This window comes from Podarcis raffonei, chromosome 17 (genome assembly GCF_027172205.1).
Source record: "Podarcis raffonei isolate rPodRaf1 chromosome 17, rPodRaf1.pri, whole genome shotgun sequence".
NCBI classification, from domain to species: Eukaryota; Metazoa; Chordata; class Lepidosauria; order Squamata; family Lacertidae; genus Podarcis; species Podarcis raffonei.
This window is the reverse complement of record NC_070618.1, coordinates 6,231,576-6,252,205: the sequence shown is the minus strand read 5'-3', so window position 1 is coordinate 6,252,205 and position 20,630 is coordinate 6,231,576. Positions and strand designations below refer to the sequence as shown.

Sequence of the window (20,630 nt, the reverse complement as noted above, 5' to 3'; positions counted from 1 at the left end):
TTGGAAATGCCGTGGGGACCACTGTGCAGGCGTGAGGTCGTACTGAACTGCGCAGGAGCTCCCGATACTGCGAAGGTCAGTGCAGCCTTCCGCTAGACCAGGGGTGGCCAACTCACAAGAGACTGTGATCTACTCAAAGAATTAAAAACTCTACCCCCTTTTGGGGGGTTCGGGTCAAAGTTGTTGAGCTTTTTTTTAGGCAGAAGGAAAGCCCTGATTTTTGAGGATTCACGCCTAAGCTCAAGGGAGAAAGGGGATCACCCACTCATCAACAGATCGCTGGGGAAACAAACAGCCTCACTGAGTAAACTCCGTCTTCCGTTCTGCAGATCGTGCAATAATGGAGGGTGGGGCGGGGGCGGATTCTCTTTTACCAATGCTAAGGAAAGGGACCCAGCGATCGACCGCGATCTACCAAAACCTCCCAGGGATCTACCAGTAGATTGCGACCAACCTGTTGGACATCCCTGCGCTAGACCAACATGTCCTAGCAGAAGGCTGCACCAGCCTCACGAGACACACATGACATCACACACGCCCATCAACCCCAGCCAGCATGGTCAGTGGGTAGGGATGATGGGAGTTGTAGTCCAGGTTAGCCACCCCTGACTCCCCAGCAGTGGCCTGTCAGTGGACATGGCTGACGGGAAGTGATCCAGAAAGTTGACAGTGCACGTTGTGAGATGCTTTCCTTTGCTTATAGCCACTTGCTTCAGTGCCACCGGGAGGAGCTGTCATGCTGGACGTGCCTCCTCACTGGATTTCAGTACAGTCATACCTCTGGTTACAGCCGCTTCAGGTTGCATTTTTTTGGGTTGCGGACTGCCAAAACCCAGAAGTACCGGAACGGGTTACTTCTGGATTTCGGCAGTCATGCATGTGCAGAAGCACTAAATCACGCTTTGCGCATGCGCAGAAGCACCGAATCACAACCTGTGCATGCACAGACACGGGTTGCGAACGCAGCGGGTTGTGAACGTGCATCCCACATAGATCATGTTTGCAACCCGAGTGTCCTTGGAACTTCCTTGGAAAATGGATTCCATTAGCAGCCAGTATTCTAAAAGTGACATACAGGTAGTTTACCTGAGAAGCAAAATCTGTCCACTGCTTGTTACCTTTCCACAAACTCTTAGCTGCACTTATAGAGGGACGCCCCCCCCTGCTGCCTTTTCATCTGTCAGGCCTCCTGTGTATGTACTCTTGTCTACTTCATGCATCTCGTTTGGATTGAGCTGTTGTCTTCTCAAAGTTCCTGCCACAATAAACCAGTTAGTTTTGTCATAGAGCTTTCTTCATCTGAGTTCCAATCGGTCAGCCCTCACCAGAAACAGTTTATTTTAAAAGCAAATAAACACACACACACACCCAATCCAAAAACTACATTTAGGGTCTCAAAATTGTAGGGTACTTTGGCGATAGCCACAAGAGCTTGAATTTGGTACCCACGTGATGGATTGCGGGTGATAGGAGGGTACTGGGGTTCCCCCCAAGCAGGATAATCCGTGAGTGAGATTGCCTCTGGGTGCTTTGGAATAAGACATCCCGGCATGGCCGATGGTCAGGAATGATGGGCGTTGTGTTACAGAATATCTGAAGGGCAGCACGTTGGCTACCCCTAACTTTTAAACAACCACTGTTCACTAGAAACCAACCAGGTCTCTGGTGGAAACCTCATTAAACATCTTGCAAGGAGGCAGAAGCAGTAGATTTGAGGAGTCCAAACTCATGATAGACAGGCAAGGAAGGATGCAAGTGAGCCCCAGGCACAAAATTAATATAGTAAAAAAAAAACAAAGTGGTACTCAAGGAATCAGAACTGGAAGGGACCCGGGGGAACATCTAACCCTGCAATGCAGAAATACGCAGCTGTCCCTTTTGGAACCTGCAACCTTGGCGTTATCAGCATGACACCCTAACCAGCTGAGCTGATGGCACTGGTTTTAAGGGAAAGAGCTCTTTACTCGATATTAAAATGTTATTTGAACACCTGACTCATGGTGCTGTCTGAGCAGGATGACTTTCTTTTATTTTCTTCTTTTTTCACAAAATAATAAATCATAAATAAAAATGTGCACCCCATCACCGAAACTATTCCACTGTAACTATCCAATCTCTCAAAATTTCAACACCTCCTGCGATGGTTTGACCCCTTTCCATTTTAACAGTACAAATTCTACAAACACCCTCCATATCTCCTCAAAATAACTTCTCCTGCATATTCCCCATCTTACCTTAATGGCGCATGTTAATTTGTCATTCATAGTTATATCCCGCACCTCTTTATACCATTCTTCCATTTTATATTCTGCTTGCCCCTTCCACTTCCTAGCTATAATAATTTGTGCAACTGTCAATCAATTTGTGAGCAGGTCCTTCATAGGCTGTGAACCTTCCACCCCATCGTAAACTGATAATAAATTGACTGGGTCGAGGAGCTGGAGATGGCATTTATAAGTGGTCCACGTTTCGCAAGCATACAGTAAGGTTGCTAGTAGAATAGCATTGTAAACAAGCATTTTGGTTTCCCTGCGAATGTCCCAGTCCTCAAACACTCTGCACTTCAATTGGGAAGAAGACAAGGAGAAACTTCAGTGGTCTTCAAATTTCAGGTAAGCCCACACCAGGTGTCAGCCCCATTCTCACTGGAGGCCTATGGGAGTTGGATGATCCCATTCTCTCACCCTGCTAGGCATAACCTGGATGAGATGGCCCAGGACATTTGGATGCCTGACAAAGAAAATTTGATTACGACAAATGTAATAAATGAATCTTAAAAAGCAGAGACACCACCTTGCCGACAAAGGTCCGTATAGTTAAAGCTATGGTTTTCCCAGTAGTGATGTATGGCAGTGAGAGCTGGACCATAAAGAAGGCTGATCGCCGAAGAATGGATGCTGTTGAATTATGGTGCTGGAGGAGACTCATGAGAGTCCCATGGACTGCAAGAAGTTCAAACCTATCCATTCTGAAGGAAATCAGCCCTGAGTGCTCACTGGAAGGACAGATCCTGAAGCTGAGGAAGTAACAGGGCTTAGTGAGCTGGGAGAGTCTGTAACAGAAGTCCGGAATCGGAGGCAGGAGAGGATGGGAGCCAGGAGACATGAGATTACTCTGGTGAAGAGACAAAGAGATGTCTCCCCCTCCTGTTGCAACTAGTTCCCCAAATCCCAGAACCAGAAGAGGCATAAAACAGGAGGAGCAAAGACAGGCATGCAGGCGCAGTCTCCAATAGCTTGGGGAAAGCCCTGGAGAGGACAAGACATTGGTGGCTGTGAGGAAGTGAGGACCTTTAGTCTCTGCACCTGAATTCATGGAGGAAGACCTACCAGGATTGAATTGCTGCGTTCATTAGGCCTGGCACTCAGCCATTGTGTTTTTGCTAATAAAGAGTTGCGTAACTCCAACTTTGAACTGCGTAATTGACTCACTCTGTGACAACAAACAACAACAACAACAACAACAACAACAATAATAAATTATTTATACCCCGCCCATCTGGCTGGGCTTCCAGAAAAATATTAAAATACTGTAATACATCAAACATTAAAAGCTTCCCTAAACAGGGCTGCGTTGGCACACGGAAAGTCTCAATCCCAAGCATCTCAAAGTGGGGCTGGGAATGCCCGATCTGCAGTCCTGAAGAACTGCCACTTGGGATAAGGCATCGCTCTCTTGACACACAGAACTAGAATGTCATATAATCAGCTTCCTTGCCGCTAAGGGGTTGGAAGAGTCATCCACCCATTAGCCAATGGTGGGACACTTGCTTGTTTTTTGTTTTGTTTTTTTTTGGGGGGGGTTGACAGGGGTTGTTTGTTTTTTAATTACATGATCAGGAAACACTAGTCACCCTGCCTGCACTCATTCAAGCCTGACTGCACAATTCTATAAATTATAATACAAGAACAAGTACATGTGTTAAGAACCATCCATGATCAAAAGTTCTCTGGCTAACATGAAGGCTTTTTGAAGTTGTTACAATATAATGCATGTAAAAATAGAAAGTTTAAAAACCAATCTCATCAGAGAGTCCTTTCCATTTGTGTTGCTGAAATACCGTATTTTTCGTCCCATAGGACGCACCTAGTTTTTTGGGGGGGAAATAAAGGGGGGGAATTCCTTTATTTCCCCCCCAAAACCAGGTCGGGGAATCCAAACCAAGTCGGGGAACAGCGGGATGGCGGCACTGCGCCTCCCCGCTGTCCCCCGAGCTTGTGGGGCTGCCCGATGTCTGCCCAAAGCGCGGGGCACTCTGCTTCAGCGCGCCCCGTGCTCCATGCAGCAGGCTGCTATCCGCAGCCTAGGGAGCCCTGCGGGAACTCCCGCGGGCTCCCCAGGCTTACAGATAGCTTCCTGAAGCCTGGAGAGAGGGGGGGGTCGGTGCGCACCGACCTCTCTTGCTCTCCAAGCTTCAGCGAAAGCCTGCATTCGCCCCATAGGACGCACACAGATTTCCCCTTCATTTTTGGAGGGGAAAAAGTGCGTCCTATAGGGCAAAAAATACGGAAAATAAGGGAGCAGAAGCCATTAGTTAGAAGTGGCCTCCTTAAGGTATGCTATTAAATCTGCCCTCTCCCCCTTCTTCTTCTTCTTGCCAGCAAATATCATCTTGGTTCCTGAAATATACTTCTTGGGGTTTTCCAAGTAAACCATCAGTGTATCTTCTCCCCGGGTTATACCTTTGCTTTTGTTGGCCTCTGTGTAAGAGAAACCTTCGGCCTGACCAGTCTTTCGGCCAAAAAGACCATGAAGGTTAGGGCCAGTCTTGTGCTTGCCTCCCTTCTCAACTGTGTGGCACTGCGGACACTTCTGAACAAAGATCTTCTTGCCCTTCTCAACGTCTCCCATGGTCACTGCACGCAAAGTAGAGGAAGGGATGCAAAGCTGCCGCCACACGTTCTCCCGTCAAGAGTTCCGCAAACTGAGCCCAAGGCCACCCCGTACGCAGCGCTATGTAACCGGTGTCCACGCAACCAAGCTTTGGGACACTTGCTTGTTTATTAAATAAATTTATTAAACATTTTAGCGCTAACAAAAAAAGCAGCAGCTCTCAGAACAAATGCCCTGTTTACCCAAGGAAAAAATGTTCTCGCCATTGGTCGCTAACAACAATATTAAAGGAGGTCAAGGGTATTTTAACCCCATCTCCTAACACAGATTCAACAAGAACAAGCAACTGTTTAGCCCCACGACTGATTGCCTCCAGAGAAGTGGGGATCAGTTGAGCAGGTGAGGGTCACTGAAGACAGGTCCTAACCCAGCCACCTCCTCATCAACTTCTCTCCTGCTTTTGCATGCCGATTCCTCACTTTCGTGTGCTGGGTCTCGAAGAACGTATCCTTTTCCAGGAGAAACTGCAGCTTTGAGGGCTTCCTCCCAGCTCTTGGTCTCGTAGAAAGTTGACAAGGCATCAAGCACTGAGAGAAACACATGTGATTATTATAGGGATTAGTGGGAACCGGATGAAAAGTGGGAGACAATCGTGACATTGCAGAATTTTTTTATTATTATCAGGCGGCAGAGCAGCTGGAACGTCTTGTTTATGGAAACCTCCCCATTGCTTACAGCAATGCTTATACCCCTTGCACATTATAAGCTTGTGACAATTTTGGTGTTTGGGATTGAAGAATATCCATTTTGCTGTCTCTCACTTGTTCCTCAGGTTGCACTGTTATAAAAGGTACTGTGTAACTCGATCGTATGAGGACTACTGAGCTAGCTATGTGTTCATGGAGCACTTTGTTGTTGTTGTTTAGTCGTTTAGTCGTGTCCGACTCTTCGTGACCCCATGGACCAGAGCACGCCAGGCACTCCTGTCTTCCACTGCCTCCCGCAGTTTGGTCAAACTCGTGCTGGTAGCTTCGAGAACACTGTCCAACCATCTCGTCCTCTGTCGTCCCCTTCTCCTTGTGCCCTCCATCTTTCCCAACATCAGGGTCTTTTCCAGGGAGTCAGCTAATTCTCTACGAGTCTCCTAAAATCTCTGATATAGAGAATTAGCTGAAATCTAATGCTCCATGAACACATAGCTAGCTCAGTAGTCCTCATACTATCGAGTTACACAGTACCTTTTATAACAGTGCAACCCGAGGAACAAGTGAGAGACAGCAAAATGGATATTCTTCAATCCCAGACACCAAAATTGTCACAAGCTTAAAATGTGCAAGGGGTATAAGCATTGCTGTAAGCAAGACTTGTCGATTTCAACAGTAGTGTCAGGCACAGGCTCAACTGTATCCTAGTAAAATCAATAGTGCCTGAAGTTATTTACCCATATTTTTCGCTCTATAAGACACACCAGACCACAAGACACACCTAGTTTTTGGAGGAGGAAAACAAGAAAAAAAATATTCTGAATCTCAGAAGCCAGAACAGCAAGAGGGATCACTGCGCAGTGAAAGCAGCAATCCCTCTTGCTGTTCTGGCTTCTGGGATAGCTGCGCAGCCTGCATTCGCTCCATAAGACGCACACACATTTCCCCTTACTTTTTAGGAGGGAAAAAGTGAGTCTTATAGAGCAAAAAATACGGTAACTTTGGCTGAATTATGCCCCTCATTTTAGTATAGGTGCAGGCGGCCATTTGGTTGCGAGAATGGGCCAATAAAACAAAACACATAAGAGCTCTAGAATGCTCTTGCTTCACCCAGCCTAACCACAATGGGAGGCTTTCTACTTCATCTAAAGTTTTCCTCCCTTCCCTGCTTCTCAAACTCCCCATTCTTCACAAGACCGAGCTACCAGGTGCGGCCGGTACCCACTGGGAAGGGTAGGGCATAAGGCTGGAAGACCAACACCAGGGGCAGCCATAGCTAGTTGGAAGTAATAAGGCAGACAACTAGGTTTGATGGCAGCCTAAGGTAGGGCACTAACCCATTCATCATCATCATCATCATTTTAATATTTATACCCCACCAATCTGGCTGAGTTTCCCCAGCCACGATGAGTGGCTTATAGCATATTTAAAAAATTGTAGAAACTGCAGAAATTTCCCGATATTTGGGGTTGAAATCAAACCCCAAACCTCCCTTCCAATTACATTTCTAGCAACAGGGATTATAATTATTGTTTCCTTTGTTCAAAATAAATGGAGCAATATCATTTAGATAGAAGGTTTAGAAGATCTCCAACATCATATTGAAAAACGCCCCCATAAATCTTCCCCAAACTGATAAAGGCCTATTTCTCCTACGTCCTAAATGTACTTTATCATATACTCCATTACACAAAATTCCAATATAATCTTCTAGATCTTCAACAGTTATCAGGGACAAGGCGAAATTATATCAGAATAAATAATGGTTTAAGATACGGGATTATATAAACGGACCAGCTTCCACTGAGCACTACATAAAGCAACATTAATAAGACCATTGCATTGGGACCCGAGCAGACAGCGTCATTATGGTGTCCCAGCTCAAAAAGAGGGGGAAATACTTTAGGATACCCTCCCATTTAACGGAACAGCAGCTGCAGGTTGCATTTGAAAACTAGTGGCAGCACATCATCTATGGGATGCATTCCTGTCAGGAGTTCAGCCTACACTCAAGTAGGACCCTGACAGAGACACATGCCCGACTGGCATGTTCTCTCCCTCCTGGTCGTTCGTTCGGGAGCTTCAAGAGCTTTCTTCTACCCGAACATCACAGCGACCGATGCCAACTGACACCAGCACACTTAGGGATCCACAGAGTTTGCGCACCTTGCGTAACAGACCTCAGCAACTTAGCATTTTGGCTAATCTACTTTACTGACATATAAACACACACGGAGCACTGTGACATGGCTCCCTCTCTCTCTCTAGCATCAGACAGCAATGGGGGAAAAGAACAAAGGACAATAGTCCCACTTCACGGAACACAGTAAAACAAACATCCTGTCTTCGTCACTTCCTACTCTGTGGAGTCAAAACATATACCATCATGTGAAAGACAACAATCCTATGACTGCAACCATGGATCAGGAATTCTAACAAACTTCCAGCAAACACTGCAAGAACCTCACCTTGATTGATGGCCAATGTTGTGGAGTGATAATTCTTTGCATTGACGTTCTTTACCATGTACTCTTGGATGGGCAGCCGTGCTGTTTGCAGATGTTCTTCCTGGGCTCTTTGGAAGGTGAGTCTCTGTAAATATATAAAAGAAAAGTCACACCAATGGTCCCTTGGGGACTGTCTCACCAGGAGCCCATAGGTGAGCTGCAATTAAACCCAAAGACTCAACAGCTGAGTTGAGAACAATAAGAACATACGTTTAAAGAAGACGGGAAAACGTTTATTGAATATATGGGAAATAATTGTGTACAGTGGTAGCTCAGTTGTCAAACGTAATCCGTTCCGGAAGACTGTTCAACTTCTGAAACATTCGACAACCGAAGCGCAAAGGGCAGTCTGCAAAGTCAATGGAGAAATTTGGGGGGAAATGCAGCAGAAGGCCTTTGACTTCTGAGGCGCGTTCGAAAACGGAAGCATTTACTTCCGGGTTTTCGGCATTTGAAAACCAAAGCATTCAGCTTCCGAGACACTCAAAAAACGAGGTACCACTGTACAGCTGAAAACGCTGGCAGCATTAAGATAAATTAAGCAGTGCAAGTAAGTTTTGGTGGGTGTAATAATGGAATACTGAATGGCATAGTTTTTTGTAAAATAGGCAGGGATTTACGATATGTAAAATGAACCATGGAAAGGGAAGAAGGGATGTCATTGACATCTTAAGGATGTAAAATGAGTATTTTAAATTGTAAAACAGAAAACTTAATAAAATTATACACAAAGACTCAACAGCTGCTACAGCCACCCCACAGAGCGTTTACTAGTTTTAAAAGGAACAGAGTTGCATCTGAACACTCTAATATTTTTCTTCTAGCAGCAAGAACCGGAATACAGTGTTGTGGAAAAGTGAAGAAAGCAGCACTCGCTGAAATTTCCTCTTCCCAACAACCTCCTGAAAAGGTAAGGGAACTTTTTTACTACGAGAGGATACCGAAGCACAGCCTAAGCCACAACATGACTAATGTTAAAAGTTGAAAACGCGCAGAAGTTTCCATCAAAACCATAGCTTTTATCGTGTGCGACGCACTTGCCTTTTTGATGCTTTCGTCCACCAACCCTCCAAGGATGTACACCTTTTGCGGGTCAACTTCCTCGAGAGCTGGAACGCAAAAAAGAAACGTGAGCACGTGTGTAAACAAAAAAACAGTGACACATTTATATGACAGCATTAGAATGGCAACAGAAACATTATAGAATTGTATAGCTGGAAGGGACTCTGATGGTCATCTAGTCCAACCCCCTGCGATTCAGGAATCTCAAGTAAATCATCTGTGATAGATGGCCACCCAAACTCTCCTTAAAACTCTCTGCAACTACAACTGCCGCCACAACTGCGGCTCGTAGTTTGTTAGCTAAAAAGTGGAAAACCCAAGAATTACCAACGATAGAAGAATGGCAGATGAAGATGATGGATTTTTCGGAGCTAGCCGACCTAACCGGAAGAGTCCGCGACCAGAAGGAGGAGGAGTAGCAGGAAGATTGGATCAAATTTAATGATTACTTAGTTAAATATGTTAAGTTAAACTAACAGCTTGCAGATACTTAATTGGCTTAGGATTTTATTTAAGCGATGAATTAATATGTTTAATTTCATAATGTGAAGATCTAAGGATTTTAATGTTTAAGTTAATTTTTTTTAAGAACTGCGATTTGGAAAACCGTTAAAAGGACACGCAATGAAATTCAACCAAGGGGAAGCGAGGAAGTCACTTAACAAAGTTAATAAGTGTAATTTTTAATAAGGCTATGATTTGTGTTTGTTTGTTTTATGTGTTTGGTTGTTTATAATGTTGTGAAAACGAATAAAAAAATTTGAAAATAAAATAAAATAAAACTCTCTGCAACTAGAGATTCAGCAGGTGCCTTCTGTGCCAGCTTCTAAATGCCTGCTGAAAAAAATTCTATTCTGCCAGGCAACTGTGGATACAGCACTACTTTTCAAACAGAGTTGGAAGGGACCACGAGGGCCATCTAGTCTAACCCCCTGCAATGCAGGGATCTTTGGGGGCTTGAACCCACAAACCTGCAATTGTCTCATGCTCTACTGACTGACATAGAGAGAAAAAAACATGTCATTCCAGACATGTGAAGCTGATCCACAAGTAAGCTAACAAGCTCTCTGGAAATCTGAAGTGTCCATGCGAAGTTTGCTGCAGAAGATAATCACTTTCCCTCTCTCTCTCTTTCTCTCTCTTTTACATATAATTTTTATTAAATTTTCCGATGCACAATTTAAAAATACTCATTTTACATCCTTAAGATATCAATGACTTCCCTCCTTCTCTTTCCATGGTTCATTTTACATATCATGAATCCCTGCATATTTTACAAAAACTATACCATTCCGTATTCCGTTATTCAAGATCATGGGTGGGCAAACTAAGGCCCAGGGGCCGGATCCGGCCCAATTGCCTTCTAAATCCAGCCTGCGGATGGTCTGGGAATCAGCGTGTTTTTACATGAGTAGAATGTGTGCTTTTATTTAAAATGCATCTCTGGGTTATTTGTGGGGCATAGGAATTCGTTCATTTCCACCACCACCCCCCCAAAAAAAATTTTGTCCAGCCCCCCACAAGGTCTGAGGGACAGTGGACCGGCCCCCTGCTGAAAAAGTTTGCTGACCCCTGTTCAATATAATCACTTTCTCCACGCTTCGCATCAGAGGTTTGCTTGTATTTCTGTTAGCAATGAGCACATAAGTAGAACTGCATACTATCACCAGAGTGGGGTGGAAGCTCCAGATGTGGTTAGGGCTCCAACTCCCCTCAAGCCACCAGCCAACATGGCAAAAACATCTGTAGAGAGCCTGGGGCCTGTTTCACCCACCCCAAAGTGAAGTTGATCCCCGACTTCAAATTTAGAAAAAGACCTGAATCTGAGAATACAGAGGCCTACTTAACGCTGGAACTGTTAATAATTAATAATGGAAGTGAGAGCTTAATATGGAAGTGAGAGCTGGACCATAAAGAAGGTTGATTGCCGAAGAATTGATGCTTTTGAATTATGGTGCTGGAGGAGACTCTTGAGAGTCCCATGGACTGCAAGAAGATCAAACCTATCCATTCTGAAGGAAATCAGCCCTGAGTGCTCACTGGAAGGACAGATCCTGAAGCTGAGGCTCCAATACTTTGGCCACCTCATGAGAAGAGAAGACTCCCTGGAAAAGACCCTGATGTTGGGAAAGATTGAGGGCACAAGGAGAAGGGACGATAGAGGACGAGATGGTTGGACAGTGTTCTCGAAGCTACAAACATGAGTCTGACCAAACTGCGGGAGGCAGTGGAAGACAGGAGTGCCTGGCGTGCTCTGGTCCAGGGGGTCACGAAGAGTCGGACACGACTAAACGACTAAACAACAACAACAATAACAACTTAACGCTGCAGAGACATCTCTCATTTGCCACCATTTGTTCTGACCAAGAACCAAATCTAAGATTTGTTGCTTAGGATGGGCTATGCGGATGGCTCGTCCAGCACTATCATCAAAAAGAATTGCCTTACACCGATGGTTCGAGAGGATGCTGAAACAAGACGCAAATCTGAGAGTTGAATATTACCGCCTAAGACAAGCAAAAGGCTGGAGACAAGTTTGCTCAGGATGACTTGAGGCAAGAACTTATTCATTTAAAATAATCTAAAGCTTTAACAGAAATCTTTCATGCTGAAGCTGCAACACCGTACCGTTCTCGGAGTCTGGAGTGAGGTACACAATTCTTTCTAAAGGAAACAGGTCAAGGTAACTTTCTGAAGTAACATCCATCTGAAAAATAGTAAAACAATATAACCCATGTGTATGGGATTGAATGGAAACAAGAGGCCATCTCTGGCCTAATTCAAGCCTGGGGTTATTTGTTTTTCCAAGGTCTGCTAAATAATAAGCAAATGGCAATTACAAATCCAGAGAATGAAATGAAATTAGCATTTAATCAACCTGGCAAATACAAATCCAAAGAATGAAATTAGCATTTATCCACAGCTTCAATGTTGAGCAACTCTAGAAAGTAAGGACATTTCCAGGATTAATCACCTCAACATTCTTGGTTCTTCCAACAAGAAATGGCTTTGTTTGCTCTTCAAAATGTCACTGACTTTACAGTGGTACCTCTGGTTATGTACTTAATTTGTTCCAGAGGTCCGTACTTAACCTAAAACTGTTCTTAACCTGAAGCACCACTTTAGCTAATGGGGCCTCCTGCTGCCACTGAGCTGCCAGAGCACAATTTCTGTTCTCATCCTGAAACAAAGTTCTTAACCTGAAGCATTATTTCTGGGTAGCAGAGTCTGTAACCTGAAGCGTACGTAACCCGAGGTACCACTGTTTTCTTGAAGGCAGGAGAGGGATACACTTACAAGATAACTGGCAAATCCATCGTTCATCCTCTGGCATGCTTCGTAAATTGGGCTGTTTTGCACAAACCCTGTGAGGTAGATCCAGAAGGGGGCTTGAGCTTTCTTGTTTGACCCATAGAGCCGCCTTATCTGAGCAGCAAGCCGGCTTATTTCCTGGAGAGGAAGAAAAGAAAAATGATCAGGAAAATGGGCAACGGGCCTTTTTGCCCTAGCACTCTGTGTACTTTCCAAAATGGCTGACTCAACCACCATACACTTGGTAAAAATTACAGTGGTACCTCAGGTAAGAACTTAATTCGTTCTGGAGGTCCGTTTTTAACCTGAAACTGTTCTTAACCTGAGGTACCACTTTAGCTAATGGGGCCTCCTGCTGCTGTCGAGCTGCCGCCGCACAATTTCTGTTCTCATCCTGAAGCAAAGTTCTTAACCCAAGGTACTATTTCTGGGTTAGCAGAGTCTGTAACCTGAAGCATCTGTAACCTGAAGCATCTGTAACCTGAAGCGTCTGTAACCCTAGTTACCACTGTAAGGGATGCTGTTAAACTCAACATAGCTCTTGATCTCAGTTAGCTACTACTCCTCACCAGCTTGGTAAAACAGACCCACTCACCACTTAACCCAGAGTTAAGTGGGCTAAGGAAGCAAAACTGGAAAATCCGTGACAGTGGCCAAGTAAAAGCCAGTGCCTTCTGAGTAGGACTCCACTGGTCGCCAGTCTGCGTAACTCAGAACCAAACAAGAGGAATCTCTGGCACTTTCTGTCCATGGATCAGGCATGACAGCAGCAGTCCAAGCAGGACTGAACTCGCCACAGATCAGCTGGTGTGCAAGGAGTTCAATCCTGCTTTCTGCAGCCTGCTCTCTGCCCTACACTAGACGTCATAAAGGTAAAGGGACCCCTGACCATTAGGTCCAGTCGTGGCCGACTCTGGGGTTGCGACGCTCATCTCGCTTTATTGGCCGAGGGAGCCGGCGTACAGCTTCCGGGTCATGTGGCCAGCATGACTAAGCCGCTTCTGGTGAACCAGAGCAGCGCACAGAAATGCTGTTTACCTTCCCGCCGGAGCGGTACCTATTTATCTACTTGCACTGGTGTGCTTTCGAACTGCTAGGCTGGCAGGAGCAGGGACCGAGCAACGGGAGCTCACCCCGTCGCAGGGATTCGAACCGCCAACCTTCTGATCGGCAAGTCCTAGGCTCTGTGGTTTAACCCACAGCACCACCCGCGTCCCACTAGACGTCATGGTGTGAGGCAAATGAGCGCGGTTTTAGAAAAACGGCCTAGCAGGCTAAATAGGGAGATCCGGCAGATGTGATTTGGTCTATGGGTCAGAGGTTCTTCACTCCCATCTTACAGGCCTGTACTATTTCAGACCTCTGATGCGGGAGGAATGTTTGCAGGATCCTGTGCGTTGAAAAAAATCTTCCTCAATAGTAATCAACTCTCCCAGCACACCAGGTCTGAGACAACAAGCTTTATGAAGCACTACACACGAGAAATGGATTTTGTATTTGTAAGAAATAACAGAGGCGCTGTTTGTGGGGAGGAAACACTGGCTTGCTGTAAGAACGGACAACAAGAAGTGAAGGATGAAATGGATATTAAAGAAGAGATTTAGGTGGCTACAGGAGGAAAGGATGGACATATGTTTGCCACAGGAGCAGGAAACCTGATTTTTTAAAAAAAAATTATTGTATTCAATTAAAGCAATTTGGTTTGATTTGTAACAATTTGGAAAACTAATAAATAACTTGGGGGGGGGGGAGAAAAGAAATAAATCTTCCTCTTGCACACAGACAACTCGTGTGTTAGGGAGAAGACTCTTACCTGACATCTGAGCTTTGAAAGTGTTGTATTTTAAAATGAGGAAGAATTCAAAGGTCCAATCCTCTGCCACACCGGCATTTCTCGGTGGTAAATCGAGACATCGCCAAGTGATGTCATTGAGCACACACCTGTAATGTGTTCAATACAGTGGTACCTCCGGTTATGAACTTAATTCATTCCAGAGGTCTGTACTTAAGCTGAAACCGTTCTTATCCTGAGACGCTTTTTTGCTAATGGAGCCTCCCGCTGCGCACGATTTTCGTTCACATTCTGAGGCAAAGTTCGCAACCAGGAGCAGCTACTTCCAGGTTAGCAGAGCTCGTAACCTGAAGCGTTCGTAACCAGAGGTACCACTGTAGTGGCTACTCAGCGAAAGAGCAGAGACCCACAATACCCTTAAGCCAGCCATGAAAAAACAAGTGGTGGAGAGGATTCACTGCCACTACCTTCTGCGTCATGTGAGCAGTCATGCTCAAATCGATACACAGCCGAGGGCCCGATTCCTTGGCCTCCAGAAGGCGCTCTTTGGCAATCACTTTCAAATCCCGCTTGCTGAGCTGGGGAACAGCATCTGAAACCCAGGCAAATATGAGAATTGTATGAGAGAGAGGGGGGAAAGAGAATAATAATAATAATAATAATAATAATAATAATAATAATAATAATTATTTATTATTTATACCCCGCCCATCTGGCTGAGTTTCCCCATCCACTCTGGGCGGCTCCCAATCAAGTATCCCTCTCTTTTTTCTTTTCCTTCTCCTCCCGCGATGAGGCTACATTTTAATATTTTAATGTTGTATTTTAATTTTGTTTTTAAGTTGTAATCATTCAACTTGTTTTTATTATTGCTTGTTAGCCGCCCTGAGCCCGGCCTTGGCTGGGGAGGGCAGGGTATAAATAAATTATTATTATTATTAAAAACAATACAGTGTTAAATATTAAAAACTTCCCTGAACAGGGCTGCCTTCGGATGTCTTTTAAAAATAGGATAGCTACTTATTTCCTTCACATCTGAAGGGAGGATGTTCCACAGGGTGGGCGCCACTACCGAGAAGGCCCTCTGTCTGGTTCATCCAGTCACTCACATCTAAGCCAAATTAAAACATGCAGACGTGGCATTGGTGCATAGTAAGGTCCTTGATGTGATTATGCCCTGTTTGAAAGTCCTCGCGGGTCAAAATCTCCCTGCCCAGAGAGCCTGTCTGATTAAGTCAGTGAGATTATTTGCCTGCCTTCTGGGTACCAAGGTCTTTTTTACAGCTTGATAGTGGAGTTTGGCAGGAATTATCACGATTCATATTCATACATGGAAGAACAGTAGATATGCATCTTACCAGAATAATGTGAGAGCAAGATACACAAGCACACTCCATTTATTTGAATGTTTTGGGTGCCAACAAGGCCCCTTAAGAGATCCCAGGCTGATTGCTTCAACCTCAGATCCCACATCTAAAAAGCTGGGATCCCACATCTAAAACTATCTATGTACACAGAGAGTCTTAAAATAAACGGATTTTTGAGTAAAAGTCCCATGGAAGATGCTTTTAAGAGACTAAATCAGCAATGCCTCTAAATCAAACACCACCATTTGAAGACAGTGGTTCTCATGTCTGTTAGTTTCAGAGAAGCCTTTCCACATTTGATGTTTTCTGCCAACAAACCCAGCACCCCAGAACGTTGCAAAAGATGGTGGAGCATCTTCTGGCATGTAAATTCAGCTCATGCAGAATAGCAGCCAGGCCTGTAAAGCTTCAACATTACCCTGCAGGAACTGAAAGTGTGCCCTAAAACAAACCGTACTCTCTTGCAGCTGCACATTGCAGGAGAAGGCTAATGTTAGCAGGAACATAGGAAGCTGTCTTACACTGGCTCAGGCTGCCCACACTGACTGGCAGTAGCTTGCAAGGGTTTTGTTGTTGTTTAGTCGTGTCCGACTCTTCGTGACCCCATGGACCAGAGCACACCAGGCACTCCTGTCTTCCACTGCCTCCCACAGTTTGGTCAAACTCATGCTGGTAGCTTCGAGAACACTGTCCAACATTTCATCCTCTGTCGTCCCCTTCTCCTTGTGCCCTCCATCTTTCCCAACATCAGGGTCTTTTCCAGGGAGTCTTCTCTTCTCATGAGGTGGCCAAAGTATTGGAGCCTCAGCTTCAGGATCTGTCCTTCCAGTGAGCACTCAGGGCCAATTTCCTTCAGAATGGAGAGGTTTGATCTTCTTGCAGTCCATGGGACTCTCAAGAGTCTCCTCCAGCACCAGAATTCAAAAGCATCAATTCTTTGGCAATCAGCCTTCTTTATGGTCCAGCTCTCACTTCCATACATTGCTACTGGGAAAACCATAGCTTTAACTATATGGACCTTTGTTGGCAAGGTTTAGGCAGCCTTTAACAGTCCTACCTCGAGATGCCAGGGTTTGAACTCGGAACCTTTTGAGTGCAAAACAGATGTTCTGCTCCTGTCTTTTGGGGAAGCTTGTCCCACTTCATGAAGGGCCTGTGATCAGCTGTGACCAAACCCCACGGCTCCCCATACTATGGTCTTAAAGAGATGTGGAGAGAAAAAATGCAATTTTGCTCGTACCTTTTCCTTCCGCGTGCTTAGCTTTGCGCCGCTCTCGCTCGTATTTCCTTTTGCTCTTTTTTGCCAAAATTATCTTCTCCCAGTGCCTCTGCTTCCTTAAAACGTTTCTCTTAATGTAAAGAAAAGAGGAAAAAGTCTACTCAGGGGAGCATTCATCAACACAGCTGTCTTGTCGGAATTCAAAATGGTGTGCGTGCTTTTAAAAGCTCCCAAACTTTCCCTTCCTAAACATACACAGCTCTATGGGTGCACATTACCTGGTGAGATACTTGATTGACCTTGCCTGTTCTCCTTGCGTCAAGGCTTGCAGCCCTAGTCTTAACTTAGATGTAATCATGTTTACATGTGGACACATAGAATCATAGGACTATAGAGTTGGAATGGGCGACAAGAGTCATCGAGTCCAACCCCTTGCAATGCAGGTATCCTGTGTGTTACACCACTTTTAAAAGATCTGTACTTACACAGGTAGAGAGAAGTGAAGTGCAAATACAAGCCATTGGGCTCTTTAATATCCACCTCCACACTGCAAGCAACAAGAGGAATTCTGACAGAGCCAGCCCTCCTTATTCACCAGTTACCCTCTTCTTCTTTTTTATCGTCTTTATTGATTTAAAATACCGTCTTGTATTACAGATAACGTCGTACATTACAAATGATTACAACAGAGTTATACACAAAAATGGAAAAAAGAAAAAAGATAAAGAAAATAAAAATAAAAAAGGAATTAACAATAACAAAGAAAATATCAGTTAAAAAGCCAATCATTTATATGGCATCATAGCTTATCCAATAAAGTCTTCTGTAATAAACTTCCAATCGTTCTCGTTGTACTTTTTATTTTGTCTTGGTTTTATAGCACAGTTTGTTTTGTTTTTTCTATGTATTCCTCTGAGATATTTATTCCATTTGTTTATTATACACAAGTATCATTCAATTCTGCTAGGATAATATCATTTTTACAATATATTCACCAGTTACCCTCATTTCACGCCAGCTTGGCTCACACACAAGGAGTCAACAGCTGAGAAGCATAAAGGGGAAACTATGCAAGGCGGCCGACAGCAGTTCACACTGGGAAGAAAGGGGCAAACTACTACGGTTGTGACTGCCACCTCCACCATGTTTATATCCAATATTTCCTTCTCCTGTCCTCCATTTCATCCTCACAATAACCCTGTAAAGTAGGTTTGGCCAAGAGGCAAGGACCTTGATGGCTGAATGGAGCTTTGCACCTTGGTCTCCTCAGTTCTAGTGCTACACTCTAACCACTACAATGCACTACCCTTGCCCTCTGCCTTAACAAGTGCTGCTAAGAAATGGATTAAAGAGTGCCATGTGTCTTGCCTCGCAAGTAAGGAAGTCAGCAGGCGGAGATGACGTTATTGGATATTTGCAGTTTGGTAGCACTGCAGAGAGCTTGCTGGGGAGACCATGCATTAAAAAGGGACTCAAAAATAACTTAAACAAGGTTTTAATTACAAAAACAAAAACTCCTTATACACTAAATACATGCTTTAAGAAAGTCTGAAAGGTCGGCAACGTCTGTTGAATGGTTTCTTTAAATGTAAAGGTTCATCATTGTTCCACCCGATATGTATGTCTTTAAGGGGCCAGAGCAAGGGCCAGAGCAAAATAACGAGACCCAGCTTTACAGCTGTGAAACATAGCAGGTGCTGCTTCTTATATACTACACCCAATTGCTGACACAGCTTAATCAATACAACTCAGCAGTATCTGCTTCGTTTCACAGCTGTAAAGCTGGGTCTCGTTATTTTGCTCTGGTCCTTGCTCTGGCCCCTTAAAGACATACATATCGGGTGGAACAATGATGAACCTTTACATTTAAAGAAACCATTCAACAGACGTTGCCGACCTTTCAGACTTTCTTAAAGCAAAATATCACCCTTGTTTGAAAAAGAAATTGACAATCAATGCTTAGACTCTCAAACTATGTGGCTGGATTTATACTGGCAGCAGCTGCTGTTCGTGTGGATTATTGTGGCCCCACAGCTTTACGGACTCATTTCAAAATGCAGGTCTGTCGTTTGCACTGTACATACCGAACACCAATTCTTGTTTTCTGCCAACTGGTCCCTGGGGCTTTCACATCCCACATCAATCTGCAGAAGCTCAAAGGTGTCCCAGAGGTTTTCCCCATCGCCACTTTCCCGGAAAACAACTTCACACTGATCCTGCGGGTCTCCACAAGCGCTCGTCTCGCTTGCATACTCAGGGCAGGTCGTCATTTTTGCTACGCCCTTGCAAGTCAATTTGGGGAGCTGTGCAGAGACAAATGTAGAAGATGTTAATATGCTGAAACACAGATTTTAACTTGATCTGGCAGAAATCGGCCCTCTAGACTGCTGCCAATGCAGCACTAGATTTGCATTTTTGTCCGTGCTTTATGTGTCTGCTACAGTGATCATAAGGGACGTGGGTGGCACTGTGGGTTAAATCACAGAGCCTAGGGTTTGCCGATAAGAAGGTCGGTGGTTCGAATCCCCATGACGGGGTGAGCTCCCGTTGCTCAGACCCTGCTCCTGCCAACCTAGCAGTTCAAAAGCACGTCAAAGTGCAAGTAGATAAATAGGTACTGCTCTGGCAGGAAGGTAAATGGCGTTTCAGTGTGCTACTCTGGTTCGCCAGAAGCGGCTTAGTCATGCTGGCCACATGACCTGGAAGCTGTACGCCGGCTCCCTCGGCCTATAGAGCGAGATGAGCGCCGCAACCCCAGAGTCGGCCACGACTGGACCTAATGGTCAAGGGTCCCTTTAACTTTACAGTGATCATAATGAGGATAAAAATATGGACGGGGAGAAGCACATGCGGCTGGTCTCTGTGCGCATTCACACAACAGAGGTTGTGTGTCGTGTTTTGACACACATCAAACATCTCCCAAATATGTGAATGGCACAAGGTCACCCTCCTCCGCCAGCCCACAAGCCTCCCAGCTGCATCCCTCGCCACCACATGATTTCCCAAACGAAGCATGTCCACTTGCACCCGCAGGGGCTCTTTCAGACGTTACACTAAGCACAAGGAGATCAGGGGTACACGACTCCTCCTTCCCCTCCCATTATATAACGTCTTAAAAGGGGCTGTTTCTACAAAATGGGATCCAATCGGCTAGGATGCCTTAATTAGCATTGCAACAAAATAAAGGGCCAGCGTTTGATCAAGCGAAAGACTTAAATGTAAAATAAAACCGACTTCACTCCAAGACTCAGCTGGCTCTCATGAGGGCGCAACCAACGCCCAAATCAGCTTTAGAAGCTACTGCCATTTAATGGTCGGCAATTGCTGGACGTTTGCAACTCACCTGCCTCGGAGACTAAATAACAAGATGCTGAATCGGCTTCTCTTTTCTGCTTCGGAGTCAATCTGATTGCAAAAATGGGGCAGTTAAAGGCGCCCAGGTGGGACCTGTTTCCTTGAGAACGAGCGGATCGCTTTGAACATGTGATGCGGTATCACTGTGAGAGACTTCCCTCTAACGTCACAAACCAGTGCATTCTGGGGGTTGTAGTTTACTTAATTGGACGGCTCTGATTCATAGCATGATAAGAGTTGGAAGGGGCTCTAGGGTCATCTAGTCCAACCCCGTGCAATGCAGGAATCTTTTTGCCCAATATGGGACTCTGAGATTAAGAGTCACATGAGCTATCCCGGTTGCGGTGATATTTGGGACGAGGCAGCGTTTGAGTGTTTCAAAAAGCGTTATCACTTGATTTGGAAGAAAAGCCATTTTATATTTTGATTTCTGGTGCTTAACGCTTGAGCCGCTGGTTTCCTTCACTGCTTACCCAGGAG

General features: G+C 44.9%; 2 protein-coding genes across 3 annotated transcripts; both read right to left on the bottom strand.

The window, feature by feature from the left end:
* Nucleotides 1-4,515: 4,515 nt before the first annotated feature.
* Nucleotides 4,516-4,963, bottom strand: LOC128404715 (cytochrome c-like). Its single transcript, XM_053370560.1, has one exon. The coding sequence runs from the start codon at nt 4,849-4,851 to the stop codon at nt 4,531-4,533; it is 321 nt and encodes a 106-aa protein (XP_053226535.1). The 5' UTR covers nt 4,852-4,963; the 3' UTR covers nt 4,516-4,530.
* An 18-nt stretch (nt 4,964-4,981) lies between these two features.
* On the bottom strand, nt 4,982-20,320 carry TRMT10B (tRNA methyltransferase 10B). 2 transcript variants are annotated; one of them, XM_053370550.1, is made up of 9 exons: nt 20,140-20,320; nt 18,881-19,078; nt 16,818-16,926; nt 14,678-14,802; nt 12,404-12,556; nt 11,735-11,813; nt 9,086-9,153; nt 8,006-8,129; nt 4,982-5,420 (listed from the first exon to the last, which is right to left on the bottom strand). In XM_053370550.1, the coding sequence occupies exons 2-9, from the start codon at nt 19,064-19,066 to the stop codon at nt 5,221-5,223; spliced, it is 1,044 nt and encodes a 347-aa protein (XP_053226525.1). In that variant the 5' UTR covers nt 19,067-19,078; nt 20,140-20,320; the 3' UTR covers nt 4,982-5,220. The 2 variants fall into 2 exon arrangements, with proteins under 2 accessions (XP_053226525.1, XP_053226524.1); XM_053370549.1 differs by having other exon boundaries at nt 18,881-19,099; nt 20,140-20,319.
* Nucleotides 20,321-20,630: the final 310 nt, after the last annotated feature.